Here is a 21,701-nt window from a genome sequence, read left to right on the forward strand (position 1 = left end):
CAAAAGAATTTATGCACAGCATAGCCTCAGAGATTTCTGTTTTTTAACAAAAACTGTTTTTTCTTGTAATCTATTTTTTTTTAAGTAAAAGAAGGTTTCAGGGGTATATCAAAGGATTAACCAACCCTTTCAAAAAAATGAAGAAAATCGAACTTCCCCATTGAAAATTGGCAAGCCTGAGAGGAGTTTTTGACATAAAACAATCAACGCTTGGCCATAATATAGCTGTTTATTTTCATACTCTTCAGAAATGACAACCAAAATTTCCACAATATATAGGCATGTAACATTTTAATTGCTAACGGAAATAAGTGCTTTGATCTAGAATACAAAATGGTGCAACAAAAGGTCAATGATAAATGTATGTGAAAATAAAGTAAAGAAATCCCTAGTTTAAAATCTTTGATCGAACTCTTCAAGAAGCATAGTGTGCCAGTTTGTTTAACTTCATATTGGATCACTCACACAATGTCAGGGCATGTGCATTGTCATGCTTGAAGCTTTACAATCAAGGATCAGGAAATTTTCATTTAAAAAGCTCAGGCATATGTGCATTGGTTAATCTAGTTCTCTTTGTAAATTCACGCTTCTTCTTTTGCTTTTGTTTTGACTGAGCTCCCTGGACTTGCATTGCAGCCTTTCTCTTGGCTGTATTAGTAGCAGGTTTCATTCCATTTTTCTGCAGATCTTTCTCAATGTCTACCATGTCCTTTGGCAACTCAATTTCTCGATACAATTGCTTTACATCATCATCAACCTTAATCTTTACTTTCGGATCATTTGGGTAAACTATGTCCTCCTGGGAGTCATAGTTGGATAATAACCAAACATCACCAGCTGCCTTGAGTTCCTGCACAACAAAGAGAATTTTGTTTAGACCCTAACAGCTCACCAAAACAAATTAAGTGAACCCATGACATATGAGCATTCCTACCAGCTCGCAAATTAGAAGCATGTAAAGGAATATGATCCAATTAACCTGTAAATCATCCAACACGGATGGGTAAGCATCCTTCAGGTCAATAACAGCTACACCCTCTGGAGCTTTGCGGATCAGCACAAGTAGCTCATGTTTGTCCTTCAGATCATGCTTGGACTGCAGTAATATTGGAATAGTTTTTCAATACCATTAAAGAAATAAATAAATAAAAAGATAAAGGACAACAAGGCTATAACCGATCAATTCCAAATTGAAGTACAGTACCTTATATGAGAACCGATGACCATCATAATTTACTTTGACATTCTTCTTCAAACTCTCAAAAACACCCTTGTTGGCATTGATATCAACATAGCATGCCTCATTTATCTCCGCTGGTGTAAGAGCTTGCCTGGTCTGTATAAAATGTCAGAAACCATCATTAATGGCTGTGAATAAACCTCAATTTGCTTTTCAGATATGCGCCCTCAGGCAAACCATAGAAAAAGAATGGGATGGCCAAGGCCTACAACATGACCGGCTCTAGCTTTTAATAAGCCACGATAAATGTTCATTGTGGTTTTGTTGCTCTACGACAAATGGCATCAAACTGTCCATGGCAAGTGAAATTAGGTAAAATTTGGTAGCCACTCTATCAAGATCTGCGTCCATGGTAGACTAAAATACCAAAACTTCTCATTTCCAAAACAATAACGTTTGCCAATCTAGTATCTACTAATACCAGATCCTCCTTTAATCTACTAAACATAATCCACAATAACTTGAACGTTGTAATGGGGGTCATATAAACAATAATATAACTAAAACATCAAAATAGCTTACTTAGAACAGGTCAACACCCAAGCCCACTAATAGCAGATCCTCCTATGATCTATTAAACATAACCCACAATAATTTGAGCATTGTAATGGGGCCAATATAGACAATAATATAACTAAAACATTAAAATAACTTCCTTCGAAAAGGTCAAGGCCCAAGCCCTACACTCTCTATAAGAAATGCACCCAGTAACAAGTATTGTTCAAAGTATCATCCATAGATCCTGTAGGAATTGTCAAAGTATAAACAAGGCAATGAATACATCCATAAAAATGAGACCAACACACTAAACTATATTACAGGAGAATCAACAGAGAGAATAATCAATGGTCTTTCCCCCACAAATTTGTAACAATAACGCTTTCCTTTTAACCCTTCAACTGTCCTCAGAACATCCTCTTTAATGAAGAAACTGAAACTTAAGATGCAATGAATCTGGAAGGCTTTTCTTTCAAGGAGCATAGTAAAATAACACAATATTTGCTGATAATGTTCCAGTTGGCACTTCTGCTGTTCTTGAGCTAATGAAATACAATACAAAGTTGGTAACTTTCTTATTGCTTGCCTAACCTATGAAATTGTCTGATACTTTTGTTTAACCTTTATAGTCAGGTTTAAAATCAAATAAAAAACTCCTAAATATTCAAGAACAATGAATAAGAATAAATTCCATCACTTCAGAGTGCATTCTTTGTGGATTTGTTAAATATTTCAGTTTCAGAATTATTATATCCACAGAATACATTCAAAATAGTCCTACAAATCTGGTGAACCCTGCCACTAATTACACATCCATTAATTGCATATTTTAGTAGTTCTCGCACTATTCTTTACCAATCTTGTATCTACAAGGTATCAGTGCTCCAAACTAAAGCATTGATGAATGTTGAAATTTACAAGTGAAAGCAGGAGAATCGAATGGGACGAAAGACAAACCCAAATTCTGCAATAACCCAGACACAAGTGCGACAGAAAGAGAAATACCAAGAACAAGTGTGCTACACGAGATGCACAAGGGCTCATAAAACAAAGAGATGCTAATAACGCCAAAGATTAGGCACCCTTAGGCATAAAATACTTTACATGCGATTTCAAGAAGATCACAAGATGATTTACAAATGAGGAAGCTGTGGTGTATTTATCCACGACTCTAGTAGGGCACTACCCCAAGAGTGATTACTGAACCTAGGTGTACAAGATTGACTAGGTCAGCCTTAACCACTCCCTACTATTACAACAAATGATAATAAATCTTCAAAGGATAACGTTAAACGTGGTTACAAATACACTAATAATATAAATGAGTATTGCAGCCACATGTGAATATTACACCCATAATTCTATCCTATGTAATGAAAAATAGTTCATATAAACAAAATATAGAACTTAAGGGAAGAGGGTTGAAATCCATATACAATAAATAATTACATAATTGATAAATGAATGAAATGATCTGATACAATGAGCCTTGCCACAATATACTTGTATGTATTGACTAGTTACAAAGGTGAAGGGTTGTATCATTCGTAAGGTAAGGTTGTGTCCTTGGATGATTTAATTAATATCAATATTATTAAATTGTAAGGTAATGTTTAGTTATGAATTTTATATTCTTTACATTGTCTCCCCCTTCAAATGTGCTTTGTCCTCAAAGCATAAAAAGTTACATCTTCATTATTGCTTATAACCTTACCTGACACATCCAGCAGGTGACAATTTGTCAGAGGATCCAGCATGAACAGCAGGATTGGTACAGACTACAGATCTAGCAAACCGCGACAAACACGAGCCAGCAGTGGCCAGCATGTTCAAAATGTAGCTTGGAAAGTGATTCTGCATTGGTTAAGTGCGACGACATAGAGAAAATCACCAGAAATTCTCTCAACCCTTAGAGGGAGAGAGGGATACTGTACCAATCAAGGTATGACAACATAACCTTTGATTTTCCAATATGGAGATGGCAATGGCTGATCTGAGATTTGAGGACAAGTAGGAGGGAGCCTATAATTTCAGTCCACAGAAGAAGAGAATAATGTCGGTTCTCATGGAGAACAGCCTATGGGAGTTTTCAGAAACTCAAGTTACATCTACAAACACTACAGTGCTGGCAGACCATAATTTGAAAGATGCGAAAGCCAAACGTATCATCATGGATGCAGTGAAGGATCATGCCCTCACATATCATGAAAGAGTGCCATGAGATGTGGACTGCTCTAATGAGTCTATATCAAAGTAATAATCAAAACCGAAAAATGGTGTTCAAGGAAAAGATAAGGAACACCAAGATGACTGGATCAGTAGCAATGGCATCATATCTCACTAGGATTCAACAAGTTCAAGTTGAGCTTGGAGTTGTTGGGGTAGTTGTGTTAGATGAAGAGCTTGTAATGATAGCCTTGAGCAAGTTTACAAAACAATGGGCTACGGCTACCTTTGTAACAAGTGTTCTAGAACAAGAGAAACTACCTAATTGGACTGGACTATGGTATGACTTCACTCAAAAGGAAATCGGAGAGAAATCATTATCTAGAGGATGGCATAAGAGTGAGGATGGTGAGAATCTTGCTCTTGCCAGTCAGACAATAAGGAGCAAAGGTACAAGCAGCAGGAGCGAGGAGTCACCCTCACAACCAAAGAAGAAGGACTTCACTAAGGTCAAGTGTTTTTCCTATCATAAGACGGGACACTATGCTTCACAGTGTCCAGAGAGGAAGAAGGATGGAAAGGGCCAGCAATCAACTGTAACTGCATCGGCAAAAGCTCATGAAGTGTTTGCAGGAATTTTGATACACACTTAATTTCCTACCTTTCCTCAAGCACCTTACCAGTGGGTGCATGGCTACGATATAGTGCAGCCACACAACATATGACAGGGGCATGTGAGTTGTTTGATAACCTGAACAAGCGGGACTCAACTACAGTTATATTCCAGCTCAAATCAGAACGCAAGATGGAGGTGAAGGATGTGCTATGGGTGCCAGGACTCAAGTGGAGTTTGCTCTCAGCCTTTATGACAAAGAAATCAATATGCTGTAGATTAGGGTTGATTTCTTTATCAAGCAATTAACAAAATATAAAACCATGAAGATCACAAGAGACAAAGAAGGCTCCAAGCCAAGACCAAAACTGTCACAAAGAACCCAAGTCAGCCCTCCTCTAAGTCTCTTCCATCAAATCTAAGTCAGCACTGGTCAAATCTCTGAAGTTTGGTCATCTCCTAAAATTTCAGCTCCTGCTTTTTCGGTCCCTAAAATTTCAGGCCTGCAATACCTCAGAAATACTCACAGATTTAGGGCAGAAAATTCTTCATCTTCTCTCTCCTTTTACCTCCTTCCCTTTCCTTTGACTTTGTTGGTTTCCATTCTTGTCTTGGTACACAGATCGATGCACATTAGTGGTCTCCAAAGTAGTCGAGTTTCCCTCTATATATACACATCCAAGAGGTCAAATAGGTGGCTCTTGGAGCCCAGGTCGGCTTGTTCCCAAGGAGGGCCGACTTGGTCTTGTGGTGACAAAAATGACTCTTTTGACTTGAAAAAAAAAATATTTTTCTTACAAATAGTCCAAATAGGACTTTGACTCATGGCAAATTTTCTTAATGACTCTAAACCCTAGAAGCATTAAGGACATGCTTTAACTAATAAAAATAATCATAATAATAATTTATTTTTCTTCATTTGTTTTTACATGAATTTATAATGACAAAAGTACACTAATAATTATGAAGATCGAACCAAGTTATATTTTCCAATAGGGTGTGCTAGTGGTCCCCGTTGTCCTTTTTGTTCAAGCTCTTTACTTTCCATCACCTTTAGATATATATTTTCGTTAAATCACTATTGTAGTAGCAGTTCCATTTTGTATAGAATAACTGTTAATTTATGGTATGTTCTATGCTTAGTGCAGTGTACTTCAATTTCTTCTTATTAGCCACTGTTTAGCAATCACATAAACATAAAGTAAAATGCTGATAGAACATTAATAGATCGACAGAAAACAAGCCAAGACAAGAGACACAAGATGTGGCGGCTAGCCAGGGACAAACCCCAATGCAGGGAAACCCTTTGATCAATTCTTCTTTAATCTTCAATAGTTCAGCAGAGAGAAATAGTACAAATTCAGAAATCTGTAATTTTATGACAGCAGCAGCAAACCCTAAATCAGCAAAGTCAAACTTAGTCAAACAGCCCCGGATTGACCTCTAGTCAACCTTGAAGAACTCGGTCCTCAACTGTTAAATTTGGACAACTAGGTCCAAACTCCATGTTCTGATGCTCAGATTAAGAGGCTAATATTTTTGTTGGATTCCTCTTTCTGAGAGGTGTAAAATCCATATAAAAATAGTCTTAATCCGATGAGCAGAACTTATATTTTGAATTTATTATTCTTAATAAATTATATGTGCAAGGTCAGCCAGTTTTGTAATGTAGGCTCACATGCCCAACAGATGTGTCACACACCCTCATTGATGTATATATATACAGGAAAAGTTGGAGAGAATTTTAAAAACACAACTCACATCTTCCTCTCTCATCCTAAAAGTACGAGCTACCTGGAGGACGAATTTCAGCCACACGTGGGAAGGACGAAGAGGATTTTTCTGCTGCTAGGGTTTTTGCTGCTAGGGTTTCTGCTGCTAGGGTTTTGCAGAAGTTTGACCAGCGTTGACTTTGGTCAACGCTTGGTCCAAACAAGCTGAAAACTTGTGGGAGGTTCGATTTTGAAGGCCGTACTACCTGGCACAAAAATCAAGGTCAAAGGGTTGACCGTTTTGCTGCTGCGTTGACTTTTAGCTTGCTGCCCCTGCACAGCGTTGACTTTTGTAGAACTGACTTGGGTTGACTCATCTACTGGTTGGAGGGTTGTTGTGACACATGCTGGGCTGGCTGACCAAAGGAGACTTTGCTGGTTGAAGCATCCTGTTGACCGCCGAAACGAACACATACATTTTTCTTGTTTCTGATTTGTCTTCTGTAAGATCTGCTTATATGTTCTATCTGCATTTTGCTTATCTACTTGTATGATTGCTGTGAGAAAAGTGAAATTGCTCTTAGCATAGAACATCTACAAAATTTTACATGGTATCAGAGCTGAGGTGAAGACAAACTCTATCTATAGCAATCATCATCGAAGGAAATGGATTCCTCTAAGCTTGAATTCAGGGAGAATGACAAGCTGACTGGAAGTGATGACTTCCATGCCTGGAAGATGTTATTAGATCTCAAATTAGAAGATCATGATCTCCTAGATCATGTGACAGGGAAGATTCAAGAACCTCCATGAAATGCCTCTGCTGCTAAACACAAGTATAAGAAGAGAATCAAAAAGGTTAAGAACACCTCTACGTTTGAAGGGTGGATCTGAGACAAGGATGAGGAGAGTGCAGCCAAGTTTAGGAGAGGTTCTTCTCTGCGTTTTGGTGCAGATTTCTCTGTGGAGAAAGCCACAGCCAGAAGGTACCTAAAGAGCAGATGTGTGGACAGTTTGTGGCATGTCTCCCTTGCTAAACAAAACCACAGATCAGCGGTAAGGTTAAAGGGTTTTCTGTGCATAGTTACAGTATTTGGGTATTCTGTTTTGGGCCGCAGGTGATGATGTTACAGCAGCATGCGTGGAGGTTTGTTGAGAGGCCAAGAGACCTAGTAAGGGTCCTCTCGCCTAGCCGCAGCTCCTAAGGAGACACCGCAGCCCAAACTAAAGGTGTAAACCCTTGTCTAAATGTCAAACTCCTTGCTGTAGCAGATCCGAGATCTGTAGGGTGCCTTGAGGTGGTTTCTTTGGGACATACAACAGCAGATTGGAAGCCTAGTAGGATAGCAAAGGGTGACAAGGGAACACAGTGGTTGGAGGACTGTTGTGGTAGATTTTTGGAGGGTTTTGGATGCCCTAACCAGAGATAAGAAGCTACAGCAGTAAAGCACAGAAATCATGACAAGGAGGCAACAGCAAGGTGGTTGTAGATGACTCCTTGGTAATGTTTTGATTGATAGGTCAATCAGCTTGGAGGATAGGAGCTTATAAAAGGGAGGCAGCAATAGAAGAAGGCTTTTCTGGGATAGTTATGGCTGGGAATTCTTCTTAATAGGAGACATACCTATGGTGAGCTTGCTGCAGTCCTGTAGCAGTTGTTTAGAGGTCTAATCAAGCTTAAAAAGGGTGCAGGAATAGTCATCTAGGAGAGCGAGTTCCCGATATGATAAAGGGAAGGAAGCTGCATCAAATTATGTAGTGGGCTGCTGTAGGTTTCAGTTGAAGCCCTAACCTGTAATCAAAGCTCAGTCCATGAACAAACAGTGACAGGATGGAAAAGTATCCCAATTGGAGCATGTCTTTATTCGAGGCAGCAAAGTCAGGTTTATGGTTATACCTGATATGCTTAAGAATGCTCCTATGTTCAGGCGTCTAGATGCAAGGAAGGTGGTGACAGGGATGCCTGATTTTGGAAATAATCATAAAGGTGTATGTAAGGGCTGTGCTGAAGGAAAACATACAAGGGGACCTTTCCCCTCAAGTGTCACAAAGACATCTGAGATATTGCAACTGGTCCATTCTGATCTTTCCGGTATGTTGCCTGTAACATCCCTGGGGGGATGTTCTTACTATATGACATTTACTGATGACTTCTCTCGCAAAACCTGGATATACTTCTTGAAGAAGAAGGATGAGGCTTTCATGTGGTTCCGTACCTTCAAAGCCTTGGTGGAAAATATGACCGGAAAGAAGATCAAGATTTTGAGGACTAACAATGGCACTGAATATGAGTCAAATGAGTTCAAAGACTTTTGCAGAGAAGCTGGCATTAAGAGGGAGACTACCACTGCACTCTCTCCACGTGTTTGGGTTTTGTGGACAGAGAGATCTAGAGGAGAATCCGCAGTTCTAAAGAGCCCTTATACGCTGTCCCAAGAGGCCCTTACACGCTAAGAATAGGAGCCCTAAATCTGCAGTATATTGGGCCCTAAATCTCTGTTTTATTGGGTGCAGGTAAGGGCATTTCCAGTGAAGGAAGAGGGGACGTTTAGGTCACTCCTATGACTGTTTTGGAGTGAAAATTAACCAGCAGAAAGGCCTCAATAAAGGAGACAAAATTCTGGGTTGATTTGAATATTATGTGCGGGCTGGAAACTCTGTTTCAGCAGGCCGTGGGTACAGGAAGCCACCTGTGGTAGGCCGCAGGCCCTTACCCCACTGAAAAGGCATTGCGTGGGACTGTTTTGGGGCTAGATTGAGCCCTAATCAACAGCGTGGATGCAGAGGACTTATACAAGGGTAGCACATAGTTTTTGAAGGCTGTTTGGTGACTTGGTTAAGGGCTGTTGCAGCATATGGATGCCCTAACCAGTCACAATTAGGAGCAGCAGCGAAAACAGATTGGAACAACAATTTATGCCTTGTGTTGGGTCAAGGAATTTGATCAGTTTTGGATCAGATGGTTGGGCAACCTGTGGGAGCAAATTTGGAGGCTTGATTGGGTGATCGTAAGCCTCAATTAGTGCAGATCTGACAATGTTGTAGTGTTGCAACGTGATGATGCAAAGGCAGCATGGGTAGCATGCAGCGTGATGATGCATAGACAGCAAAGAAGATATGAATCTCCACTAGGAGTATATTACAATGAAAAGACCAGATCTGTCATTCTTGTTGATTTGGGGTAGCAATGTGATGCTGTATAATGAGAGCAACATTACAGTCATTGAGGTGCAGATCCATGATGATTGAGAATTGACTATGACGGTATATTTGCACCTGTGGCTCGATATACCACCATCCGATCCATCTTAGCCCTTGCTGCTACGCAAGGATGGAGTCTTCATCAGATGGATGTCAAGACCGCTTTTCTGCATGGTGCAATAAAGGAAGAGGTGTATGTAGAACAACCTCTGGGATTCGAAGTTCAAGATCAAGACACTTATGTCTGCAGGTTGAAGAAAGCCCTCTATGGGTTAAAGCAAGCACCCAGAGCTTGGTATGAGAGGATGGATAGTTACTTGATGAAGCTGGGCTCCACTCGAAGCAATGCTGATCCAAACCTTTACTTTAAGGTTGTGGAAGGAAAGCCTCTCATTCTAGTGCTGTATGTGGACGACCTCTTCCTGACAGGTGGTGACCCTCTCATTCATCAATGTAAGAGGGAGCTTGCTGCTGAGTTCGAGATGAAAGACCTAGGATTGATGCACTATTTCCTAGGCCTGGAGGTCTGGCAGAGACCTGGAGAGATTTTCCTTTCTCAAGGAAAGTATATTGTGAAGCTTCTGGAAAGATTTGGGATGGTGGACTGTAAGTCCGTGTCGACACCAATGGAACTCAACTTTAAGAAGTTGAGTGGCAGCGCTGCAGGGTCTATCTTGGCCAATCCTACTGAGTATCGTCAACTCATAGGAGCTTTGATGTTCTTAGTGAACACCCGTCCGGACATATGTTTTGCAGTGAATACTTTGAGTCAACAGATGGTTGAGCCTCATCATTTTCACTGGGTTGGTGCCAAGAATCTTTTGAGATATCTTCGGGGCACGATAAACCATGGGCTGAGATACACTGCCGGGAGTGTGATACTCCGGGGATATACTGATGCCGATTGGGCTGGCAGTGTGGTGGATCGTAAGAGCACATCTGGATGCTGTTTCAATCTTGGTTCTGCTTCGATCTCATGGATGAGCAGGAAGCAGAAGTCGGTGGCTTTGAGCACCGCGGAGGCCGAATACATTGCTGCTAGTATGGCCTGTTGTGAAGCAGTTTGGTTGAGGAAGCTCTTCAGTGAGCTGTTCTAACATGTGCTAGATACCACTGTAATACTCTGTGATAATCAGAGTGGGATTCGTATGACTAAGAATCATGTGTTCCACGACCGATCCAAGCATATTGATATCAAGTACCACTTTATCCGGGATATGGTACAGCGAGGCGCCGTAAGGCTCGATCATATAGGAACTGATGAGCAGGTCGCGGATATTCTCACTAAGCCCCTGGGGAAGGTCAAGTTCCTAACCTTCCGTGAGAGTCTTGGTGTCGTGGAAAGACCCTATGATGTGGGTCTTGTTGGACGATGAGCTCTGGGAGCTCTGGGGGGCTTTGGGGATAGCTTCTCGGAGCTATAAGCACTCATAATGCTTCTGCCCCACCCTTGTGATTATTGAGCTGGTTCGCCACTCATTTAATCTGTGCCCCGTATGCATCCTACCCATTGAGTTCAGGGCTCATGGGAATTACCTCTCATTTGGCCAACGAGGTGTGGAAAAGCTAGAGACTATTAGCAAAGACTGATGGACGCATCAGAGATTGCCGTACTCTCTATCTAGGATGGCATGGTCCAACCACTTGATCTGGGATCAAGATTTGTGAGGTCTGGGACCTCTGGACTGATTATGTCAGTCGGGGAATGATGTCTTTGTGACTGACCCACTTCTGTTCTGAAATAAAGAAGCCAGCAAAGCAAGTTTCGGCGGGATGACTCACGATGTTAATTGCACTAATAGATGGAGTTCTCCCTAGTTGAGAGGGAGTGTTAAATTTGGACAACTAGGTCCAAACTCCATGTTCTGATGCTCAGATTAAGAGGCTAATATTTTTGTTGGATTCCTCTTTCTGAGAGGTGTAAAATCCATATAAAAATAGTCTTAATCCGATGAGCAGAACTTATATTTTGAATTTATTATTCTTAATAAATTATATGTGCAAGGTCAGCCAGTTTTGTAATGTAGGCTCACATGCCCAACAGATGTGTCACACACCCTCATTGATGTATATATATACAGGAAAAGTTGGAGAGAATTTTAAAAACACAACTCACATCTTCCTCTCTCATCCTAAAAGTACGAGCTACCTGGAGGACGAATTTCAGCCACACGTGGGAAGGACGAAGAGGATTTTTCTGCTGCTAGGGTTTCTGCTGCTAGGGTTTTGCAGAAGTTTGACCAGCGTTGACTTTGGTCAACGCTTGGTCCAAACAAGCTGAAAACTTGTGGGAGGTTCGATTTTGAAGGCCGTACTACCTGGCACAAAAATCGAGGTCAAAGGGTTGACCGTTTTGCTGCTGCGTTGACTTTTAGCTTGCTGCCCCTGCACAGCGTTGACTTTTGTAGAACTGACTTGGGTTGACTCATCTACTGGTTGGAGGGTTGTTGTGACACATGCTGGGCTGGCTGACCAAAGGAGACTTTGCTGGTTGAAGCATCCTGTTGACCGCCGAAACGAACACATACATTTTTCTTGTTTCTGATTTGTCTTCTGTAAGATCTGCTTATATGTTCTATCTGCATTTTGCTTATCTACTTGTATGATTGCTGTGAGAAAAGTGAAATTGCTCTTAGCATAGAACATCTACAAAATTTTACAGCTGGTCAACGCAGCACCCAAACAGCCTGCGCAGGTCAGCCCTTTGTCAACGCTTGGTCAACACTTCACAAAACAGCCCAGCACTTGGTCAACGCAGCCCTAGAAAAGTCAATGCTGCCCGGAAAATCAACACTGCCGTAAACAGAAAATGTGTCCTTCCTCTTGCACGTGTGAGAGAAGCTGCTCGTTTGCTGGCCCAATGAGATGAGGAGAGAGAAGATGAGTTGAGATGAGATGAGTGAATAATGACTCAACCTCAACTTATATGATGTACCGGGCAGGCGTGCCACACATTTAGCTGCTGGCCGACCTTGACAATTTGTCAAGTAAATACAAATAAACTCATATCTCCATAAATATTTGTCGGAATTGGATGATTGTTAGCTCGATCCTACACCTCTCGACGAGAGAAATCTAGGAAAAATATCAGCTGCCATAAATAAGATGACCCACATGGAGTTAGGCCCTAGTTGCCAATTTTAACACTCCCTCTCAACTAGGGAGAACTCCATCTACTACTCTGTCTGACCGTCAATACTATCTCTTCCATCAAATGCACTGCCCTGCACTACTCGGCTCTGCTCTGCTTAACTATGAAGAAGAAGAAATGATCGAGGATGTATCATACCATCCTCCACTGACTCGAAGTCAGTCTCAAAGTGTGTCATACCACTCCCACTGATCCCAAATCAGTATCATTGATCCCAGATCAATGGAGGTCATCCTAGCATAGGGAGTACAGTAGATACAACGATGCGTCCACCGATAGTACTACTAATGGTCCCTAACCCCATTTCCATACTCATTGATCAGATGAGAGGTACTTCCCATGAGTCCCAGACTGCATGGGTGGGATGCCTTGACGGAAAAACTAATCATCCTGTCCCAAAGTCGCCACGAGGTATCACAGGGGAGGGTTGAACCTTTCACCCTGTACATAATGCACCACTAGGGCAAGGTGAGTTGCCCTATGGTCATATGTAGCTCCAACAAGTTCAAGGGCATCATACTAGATATGTCTAAGTGAACCAACTGTAATATATCGGAGGTCTTGCTATGGCTTGAGGGGAATGGTCCCCTTTTGAGCTTTCCTTCGGCACATCCCGGACATACACCTTCTTGCTCTATTTTGAACTCAGGCACCCCTGTCACCATTTGTCTCACTTCTAGTAGAGCTTTATAATGAAGGTGAGCAAACCTCCAATGCCATAATTCGAACTAAAGGGATGTGTCACAAGACATGACACCCAACAGACTTCCTCCGACCTGATATAATGAATCAACTTGAAACCCAAGAGTGAAAGCATCTTAAAAATTTTGTTTCCATACACGTACCTTGCCATCGATGAAGGACACCTTGTAGCCTTTGTCTTCCATTGCCAAAATGGACACCAGATTCTTTTTGAGAACAAGTACATATAGGACTACTTGCAAATGAATTGTATTACCCTGATTCAATTGAAGAGCAGTGTTTTCAAAACCGTTTTAAAAAACCGATTACCGGTCTAACCGGCCGGTTAGCAAGGCCGCCGGTCTAGACCGGCCAAAAAACCCGGTTGGAAGGCCCCCTTCGCCCAGTTTTTGCCCTAACCGGTGAAAAACCGGCCGGTTTTAGGCATGCTCTTCAAACGAAACAGTTTGTACTTTGAACTCAGTAACAGCTAACGCCTTTTTCTGCTTTGGTAGAGAAGCTTCCGCTGCTTGAAGTAACAGGTTCGCAGCTGAAATCCCTTAACTTGAACCCACTCTGTAACATTAGAACAGTTCACGTTTAAATGTTGTAAACCACCATAACTGGTGTCGGCTAGATAATGCATCCAATCCATTAAAATAATCAGATAACTTTGCCGTGAAGCACTCAACTAAAAATGATGCACGAGGCCAGACTATAGGACCATTAAGTACGTGTTTACTGATCATATAAAATACCACTGGTTAGAAGGCTATCAAGGTTTACAAGATGTACATGCAGTTCTCAAGGTAACTCTATTTTATAGCATGAGGATTGTGATGAATGTGCTTCTAACTTTCTCGGTACAGAATCTACTAGTGCCCTCAAATGGTAAGTCTATCAGGATTGGGAAGAGTGACAATCCTTGTTGGTAAGGTTTATGCTTCGTTAATACATTTTACCGACGTTGAATCTGAGGCTAAATCAAAAAGATCGCAACGTTCATTGATATCACACCCCAGTGATCCTATCTTTGTGCTTGAGTTATGATTTTGTATTTATGACCACACTATGATTAATGACACTGTCAAAAAGCCACAAGATGAAACAGATTCATGCAACCAACTTCTTGAACAATGGATACCAAAGTTCTGTTAAAATTGGCCAAGGCGATTTAAGATTCAGGAACCTCCCAGTGATTTAATTAGAAAGACAGCCAACTTCCAAGGTTTTGCAGCAAGAATTTCACAAAATTGCCTTTTATCGGAACTCCCATGCACAAACTTGAGTTTCAGATTACATTTCAGTTGGTTTTTATAAGACTGATAAGAAATTGCACAGAAAGCTTTTCTGATTAGGTCAATTGCCAATCTTGGAAATCATCAAAGACAACCATTTATGTAGATATGTGATGTAAGCTCAACAGTTCAATTTTGAAATAAAACACCCCATGTGACTCCATATTCCTTTGGAATGTCCTCCCTCAAGCATTCTCACCTTGTCCCAGTAATTGAAAGCTTAAAATGTCATGTACATCTTCAGAATTACGAGTGACTTTTTTATCTGTAACATTTCTCCCTTTGCACTTAAAATGCCTTAGCATTTTTTTATGGTTGCTTTAACATCACATTACCGGTCCTTGCCAGACAGACGGTAAACTTCAAATCTAGGAAAGGTTTCGTTTCCACTTCTATTGTCATTGGTGGCATTGATACTGAGGTTGCAAATCAGGCTGAGGCATCCTCAGACTCTGAACCAGATGATGTCTATGTAGCTCTTGATGATGATCCTGTGTCTAGTAGTGGTGATGAACTTGATGATTGATCATGTGTACACTGTAGACTTGTAGTAGGACTGTAGGCCAATGGCCTCATAGCTTGCAACATTGTTTTTGGACTTTATAGGCCATTTAGAGCCTCATTTCTTATGTATTTTGCTATTTTGTCGATGATATGTATTGCACTCAATGCCATTTTGATATATTCACCTTTACATGGTATATAAATGAGCAAACTTTGCATATTTTGTCTCTATTGGCTTGGAATCATGGTTTTACATCTTAAAAATAGTTTTGTTTCATTAAAAATTAATTATTTAATGTTTTTTTTTAAAACCGGTTCGTTTAGACCAAACCAGTCCCGGTTAGACCGGTTCCGGTCGGTAAACCGGTTCATTAGGTGGACCGGTCCGGTCACCGGTTCCGGTTTTAAAAACATTGTTGAAGAGTGACATGGATGAAAAGGATCTAGTACATTATTACTTAGGCAATAGAGGTCATGGATGCAATCTAAGAGGGTGTTCTACTAAAAGATTAGGGGCTATAGATCGAAAAAATGACACTCTACAAGAAGCATAACTTAGCAAACGACAAACTACAAGATGAGAAGGGAGAGGATTCACAATAGGAGCTAGACAATCAAAATTAAACTAGTAATCGTTAAGCATTCACTCACAACAAGAGGTCTAGAGCTTTAATCCCCTTTTCTTTTGGACAAGACCTAAGCACAAATTCACAATAAGAGATCTATGGCTTCAATTCCCTTCCTTGAGATAAGGTGCTACTAGGTTTACTATTGACAATCTAACCTGCAATCAAAAGCCTACCAAAAGTGCCCCTAGTTAGACAACCAAATTACTTTGCTCCAATGCTTGGAGCAACTTGATCACAAGTTCTCCCATTCAATATTCCCCACATTGCAAATAGAGAGAGCAAAGCTTTATATAGATTTCACTTGTACTCTCATTCAATGAAATAGTATTTGTTTTTCTCGATTCACCTTTCTCTCCAAAGAACACAATAAAATAGTAATTTCAACTACTTGCTTGTTGAGATTGACAACTTGCTCCAATAAAATATTCTAGGAAAACAAATAAAACATTATCATGATCCAATTAACTCCAACAACCCAAACAACAATGATAGAATAGTGGAGTTATATGCAACTTCTCCAAAAATAAACAAGAGATAAGGGTGTCATCTTAGCTCGAAGATAGACCAAATCCATGCTCCAAAAATAGCAAGGGAAAGTGTACCTCCTAGATGATGCATACAAGTAAGAATGACATGACTCACATCATGAATAGATGTGCCAACAATTAACATTATCCACATGTGTGGTGTGTAGATTAAGTTGTTCTATGACCAAAATGAGTCAATAGGAGTTCGAGTGGCCAAGAGAAGAGTCATAGTGGACAACCAAATAGTCATGGAATAAAGTAGACACCCTCATCAAAATGAGTGGAACATTGTGCAAGGTGGGCTCATCCTCAAGTGCAAGTGACACATGTTATCACCATTGTAGAAATCCATGAGTGAGACATGACTCACCTCATGAATAGATGTCTAAGAAATTAACCTTATCCAGTGTGTAGTGTGTAGATTAGGTTGTTTTATGAGTAGAATAAGTCAATAGGTGGCCACATGGCCAAGAGAATAGTCGTGGTGTAGGACCAAATAGATATGGAATAAAGTGGACACCCTCATCAAGATGCATGGAACATTATGCAATGCAAGCTCATCCTTGAGTGTCACTTCAAGTGCTATCGTAGAAATGGTAGAAATGCTTAAGTGTGTGGGCACCCTCAAGAAATTATGTAGAAATATGTGCTTGATGCCCTCATCAAGTGAATAGATGGTTGCAAAAATGAAGCACTCAAGTAGACTATGCCACATCATCAAACAAACACCTTATACATTGTGCCAAGGTGCAAAAGAGTCCACAAGATAACACCATCAAAGACAACCTAACTCAAACCCCCAAGAAATTATGTAAAAACATGTGCTACATGCCCTCATCATGTGAATAGATGGTTGAAAGTTGAAAGTACATCAAAAAGGTCTGCACTACATATCAACATGGAAGTAAAATTGCAAAACATTCCTCCTCAAGAGCTCAATATCAATAGCTCGTCACAATACCTCGGTAAAAAAGGGGTGAGTGCTTTAGAGATTCCTAGTATATTTTGCTTAGTATGCTAGCACTAGGAGCATCATCACCATCAAGAAGAAACCAAGGAAATCAACCATATCAACATCTCATGCGCTATCAAGGACCACTATTATGCTGAACCATCCTCAAGCAAAGGAAAATAAGGTGTGAAACTTTGGCATCCTGGAAGTTACCCCTGAAATATGTTATCACCACTCATATTATATTATCACTTCTTTCAATATGAGGGATAACACTCTTATCAAAATCTTAGGTGAATTTGACGAAATAGATGGCATCTAACATGAAAAAGAGTTTCCATTTGAGTAAGAAAAAACTCATAGTAAAGAGAGATTTGGGCTTCAACAAAATAAGCTGACATTAATTTCTTTAAAATTAGCCAATCGAGTTGCTAAATCCTCGACAACGCCATGACTTGTAGAAAAGCAGAACTATGAAACAAAAATCTAGCAACATTGAGAGCATATGCACAACCTTTTTACCAGTATTTCAAAACAAAAAAAGAACGCTGAGTTCAAATCTAGCTACCTCGAAAAGAAGGTCTATAACGCGTTTGATCTGGGCACCAACGGCTGATTTCCTGATACTGTTGATATGCTGAAGCCTCTCTGTGTCATTTGAGAATTTAAGCGGCTGCGCCGGCTGCTGAGCCAAAGATGAAGAAGATGCAGGAGCCTGAGGTTTCTTTGAACTGCTGCTAGTGGTGGTGGTGGTGGTGCTCTTCGGGGGCTGTCTCGTTGCCGCGACCTTGGCCAAAGTAGACTGGCAATTCGCCTGCTGTTGTTTAAATTTATCCAATTTCCTGCTCAAATCCATCTGTGGAACACGGTTTACCCCAAATCAGTTCGCAGTGACGACAGATTTATTTAATTTAACCGCATATGCAGTCGTCTGAAATTAAAATTTTACAATTAAGCTCGGCGTCTGCTGCTCTATTCGGCCTGCGGACTTGTTCAGCGAATCAATTCATGTATTTGACGGCATTTGCGAGGTGGAGGAAGGTTCCAAACCTGAAAAAAAAAACGCTTAACTGGAGGGTTTCAAACAAGGTTTTTTTTTGGTATGGAAAATGTAAAATGATCAAAACATATTAAAGAAGAGAGGAAACGGGTACCAGACAACGCGACGTCCTGTAATCTGAGATGGAATGCCTTCCCCAACCAGCAAGGATGGAGTTTGAATGGTATGAAACTTAATTGTCTCTGTATTTGATTTTGCAGGGGATTGAATAGAATTTTAACATGGAAATGGGTAGGTTTTGCAACAACTGAATATCAACTAAACGATCGGTTTCCTCTTCTGGTCGATGTGTCGTGGGTTAGAGGTTCCTAAAGCTTTCCATGTAAATCAAGTCATCCCATCCCATCCCATATGGATTTGTTTTTAACATATATAGGCCCTAATACATAAAAATGATCATTAATACATAAAAATGATCATTTTTCTCTTGGGATCATTGTCGGTTGGTTGGAGGGAGCTTTATTTGTGAATCGTGATGGCCGGTTGTGTCGATTTGGATGGGGTGTAGTTTAAAACTTTGATTTTTCAATGTGAATTTTTAGTTATTTAAATTGCAATTTTAAATTACATTTTTAAATGTATAAATGGATAGAGTATTTTAAATTTTTAAATGTATAAATAGATATAGTATTTTATATTTTTAGATGTATAAATGAATATAGTATTTGGAAAAAAAAAAAAAAAAAATCGATCACTTAAATCGTACAAATTTATCAAGTTAAATTTACAATTCCAACAATTTTTACTTAAAATTTTAGACAAAATAGATCATAAAATATATTTGAAAGTGGCCAAAAATTAAATGTTTAAATTACTTTTTTAGATTGTCATGATAAAAATATGATGGTCAACATTAAGAGTTATTTGGACATGGTTCCACATAACTCTTTGAAAAGTGGGGAAGAACATGCAACCAAACACTAACTTTGGATGAGTCAATTGTTGTTTTAATAAAGATGGTTGAAGATAAGTCATCGTATTTGGCTATGTAAATATTTAAGGCCATAGACAATTATAATAAGACAAATATAGTCAGTATAGGCACTTGTATAGAGAAAGGAATATAAAGTTTTCTCTTAGCCTTTGAAACCATGAACTTATTACATATAAGTGACTAATAATACTTTTGAGTGTGTTTCAGAAAAATTTGGCTAAGGGTCAAGTTCTATACATCAAATACATCTTACTTAGTTTCATGTCCAACTCAGATGGAGTTTAGGTGCTTCATTCTAATGTTATTGTGGTGTGGGTACATGGTGTTGGTGTTAATGCCCTCTTCGTCAATATTCACTTTGAGAAGCTTATAATAGGTTTAAGTGGCCCTTCATTCTAATCATGCATAAGGGCACGTGCTTTGAACAAATTTACTTGAGAATTATTGAGGGACTCTTTTAAGAATCCTCGATCTCGTTGGCTTAAAATTTAAACAAAGGTAGACCCTTGGTTCGGACATAGGGCGCCAATAAAATAGTTCATTGTAGTCTAGCGATTTGTCGGCATTTTCACCTCCCTTATTAGGAAAGAGAGGCATCTCACCCGAGGCATGTTGAGACTTAACAAGATAAGGGATTACAAGGTGGTATCAAAAAACAACGCAACAAATAACCCATCACGCAGAGTGTAGCATGCAACCATCTTATAAGTTCTTACATTTGCAAACATAACAAATTCAGAAGAGAACAGAAATACAACATAGCAAAAATAACATAAAACACTCTACAGTATAATTAAAATTTTCAAAAAGGGTTATACAATCCAATCATCATTTAAACACACAGATTTTCCCGCAACTCCTCTTTCATTAACAACCAAGATATTACATCATAGGAAGGCTCTTCATCAGAAGTGAGTGTAGGTTTTAACCCCGTATAGAAATTACCTGCATACGAATTCTAAACCACAGAAAATAAACAATGTGAAAGCATAACACATAAAACACATATACACAAAGAATTTCCCTGGATCCCAAAACCGGGACTACCAGCTTGATTTTTCATTATGTTCCTTTCAATGTTACAATACATATTTATACATGCTGAAGCATCCAATACCATGGACCAAAAACCATTGCGTCCAAAACCATGGACCAAAAACCATCACGTCCAAAACCATGTGTGAAAAACATGCACAAAACCATAGGTAGGTCTGCCCAACCTAATATAGGGTCCAAAAACAAAATTTTCCGGGGTGCTGCCCCAGACCCCACAGAAAGGGGTTACCTGCACCCCTCAAACCCCCTGTGACTCCCCCCGCTATGTAATCGGCGCAACAAAGGGGGGGTTCTGCCCCCCTTCTAACCCCCGGTTAACTACATGGGCTAGTCATGGAAAGAATATAACACAACCCAACATTCTCCCACTTGTTATTTTCTTTCCACAGGGGGCCACAAGAGAGCTTAGTCATTTATCCAGCCCTGCAACGCCCATTGTTTCTCTACACCAAGATAACTTCTCAGAGCTCACAGATTTTGTCAATGCATCTGTAGTATTCTTCAAAGTGTCCACCTTTACCAGCAACACCTTTTTGTCTTCTATCATATCCCTCACAAAGTGATACTAAATATCAATGTGCTTTGTCTTTGAATGATATGCAGGGTTCTTTGCTAAGAAAATTGCACTTTGGCTGTCACAGTCTATCCTTATAGCTCCCTGTACGAACCCCATACTTGAACACAATCTCTGCAACCAAACTGTTTCCTTGCTTGCATGAGTGGCTGCCATGTATTCTACCTCTGTAGTTAATAGTGCCACTACAGATTGTTTCTTACTCATCCAACTGACTACACCTCCAAATAGGTTAAACAAATACCCACTTACTCATCCAACTGACTGCACCTCCAAATAGGTTAAACACATACCCACTTGTAGATCTTCTCTAATCCAGATCTCCAGCCCAGTTTGCATCAACAAAGCCACGAATATCCAACACTCTGTCCAATCCTAGTCTTCCTTGGTAGCACAAACCATAATCACTAGTGCCACGCAAATACCTGAAAACCCGCTTCACTGTTGTCCAATGCTCCTTCCCTGGTTTTGACATAAACCTGCTCAATACTCCGACTGCATGTGCAATGTCTGATCTAGTATAGAACATTGCATACATCAGGCTACCGACTGCACTTGCATATGGAACACGAGACATGTCCTCTTCCTCTTCTTGTACCTTGGGACATTGTTCAGCAGATAACTTTACACCTACAAGAATAGGAACCTTCACCGATTTACTATCCTACATATTAAACCTCTACAATATTGTCTCGACATACTTCCTCTGGTTTAACCAGAGATTCCACTTTGTCCGATCTCTTTTAATTTCCATGCCCAAAATATAGTTTGCAGCACCAAGATCTTTCATGTCAAATTTGGAGGACAAATGGGTATTCAAATCCTGGATAATTTCTTTGTCATTTCCAACCAGCAACATATCATCCACATACAAGACCAGATAAATAACATGGTCACCAATTAAT

General features: G+C 40.1%; 1 protein-coding gene across 1 annotated transcript; it reads right to left on the reverse strand.

The window, feature by feature from the left end:
* Positions 1-276: 276 nt before the first annotated feature.
* On the reverse strand, positions 277-18,602 carry LOC149238536 (Transcription initiation factor TFIIE, beta subunit). The gene is made up of 6 exons (XM_089373081.1): positions 18,327-18,602; positions 18,122-18,222; positions 17,741-18,028; positions 1,205-1,336; positions 980-1,096; positions 277-850 (listed from the first exon to the last, which is right to left on the reverse strand). Exons 3-6 carry the CDS (start codon positions 18,026-18,028, stop codon positions 527-529), a joined length of 861 nt encoding a protein of 286 aa, XP_089229207.1. The 5' UTR covers positions 18,122-18,222; positions 18,327-18,602; the 3' UTR covers positions 277-526.
* Between the last annotated feature and the right edge of the window lie 3,099 nt (positions 18,603-21,701).

This window comes from Pinus tabuliformis, chromosome 8 (genome assembly GCF_031772625.1).
Source record: "Pinus tabuliformis cultivar Carrire ecotype Pingquan chromosome 8, CPIR1, whole genome shotgun sequence".
Classification (NCBI taxonomy): Eukaryota; Viridiplantae; Streptophyta; class Pinopsida; order Pinales; family Pinaceae; genus Pinus; species Pinus tabuliformis.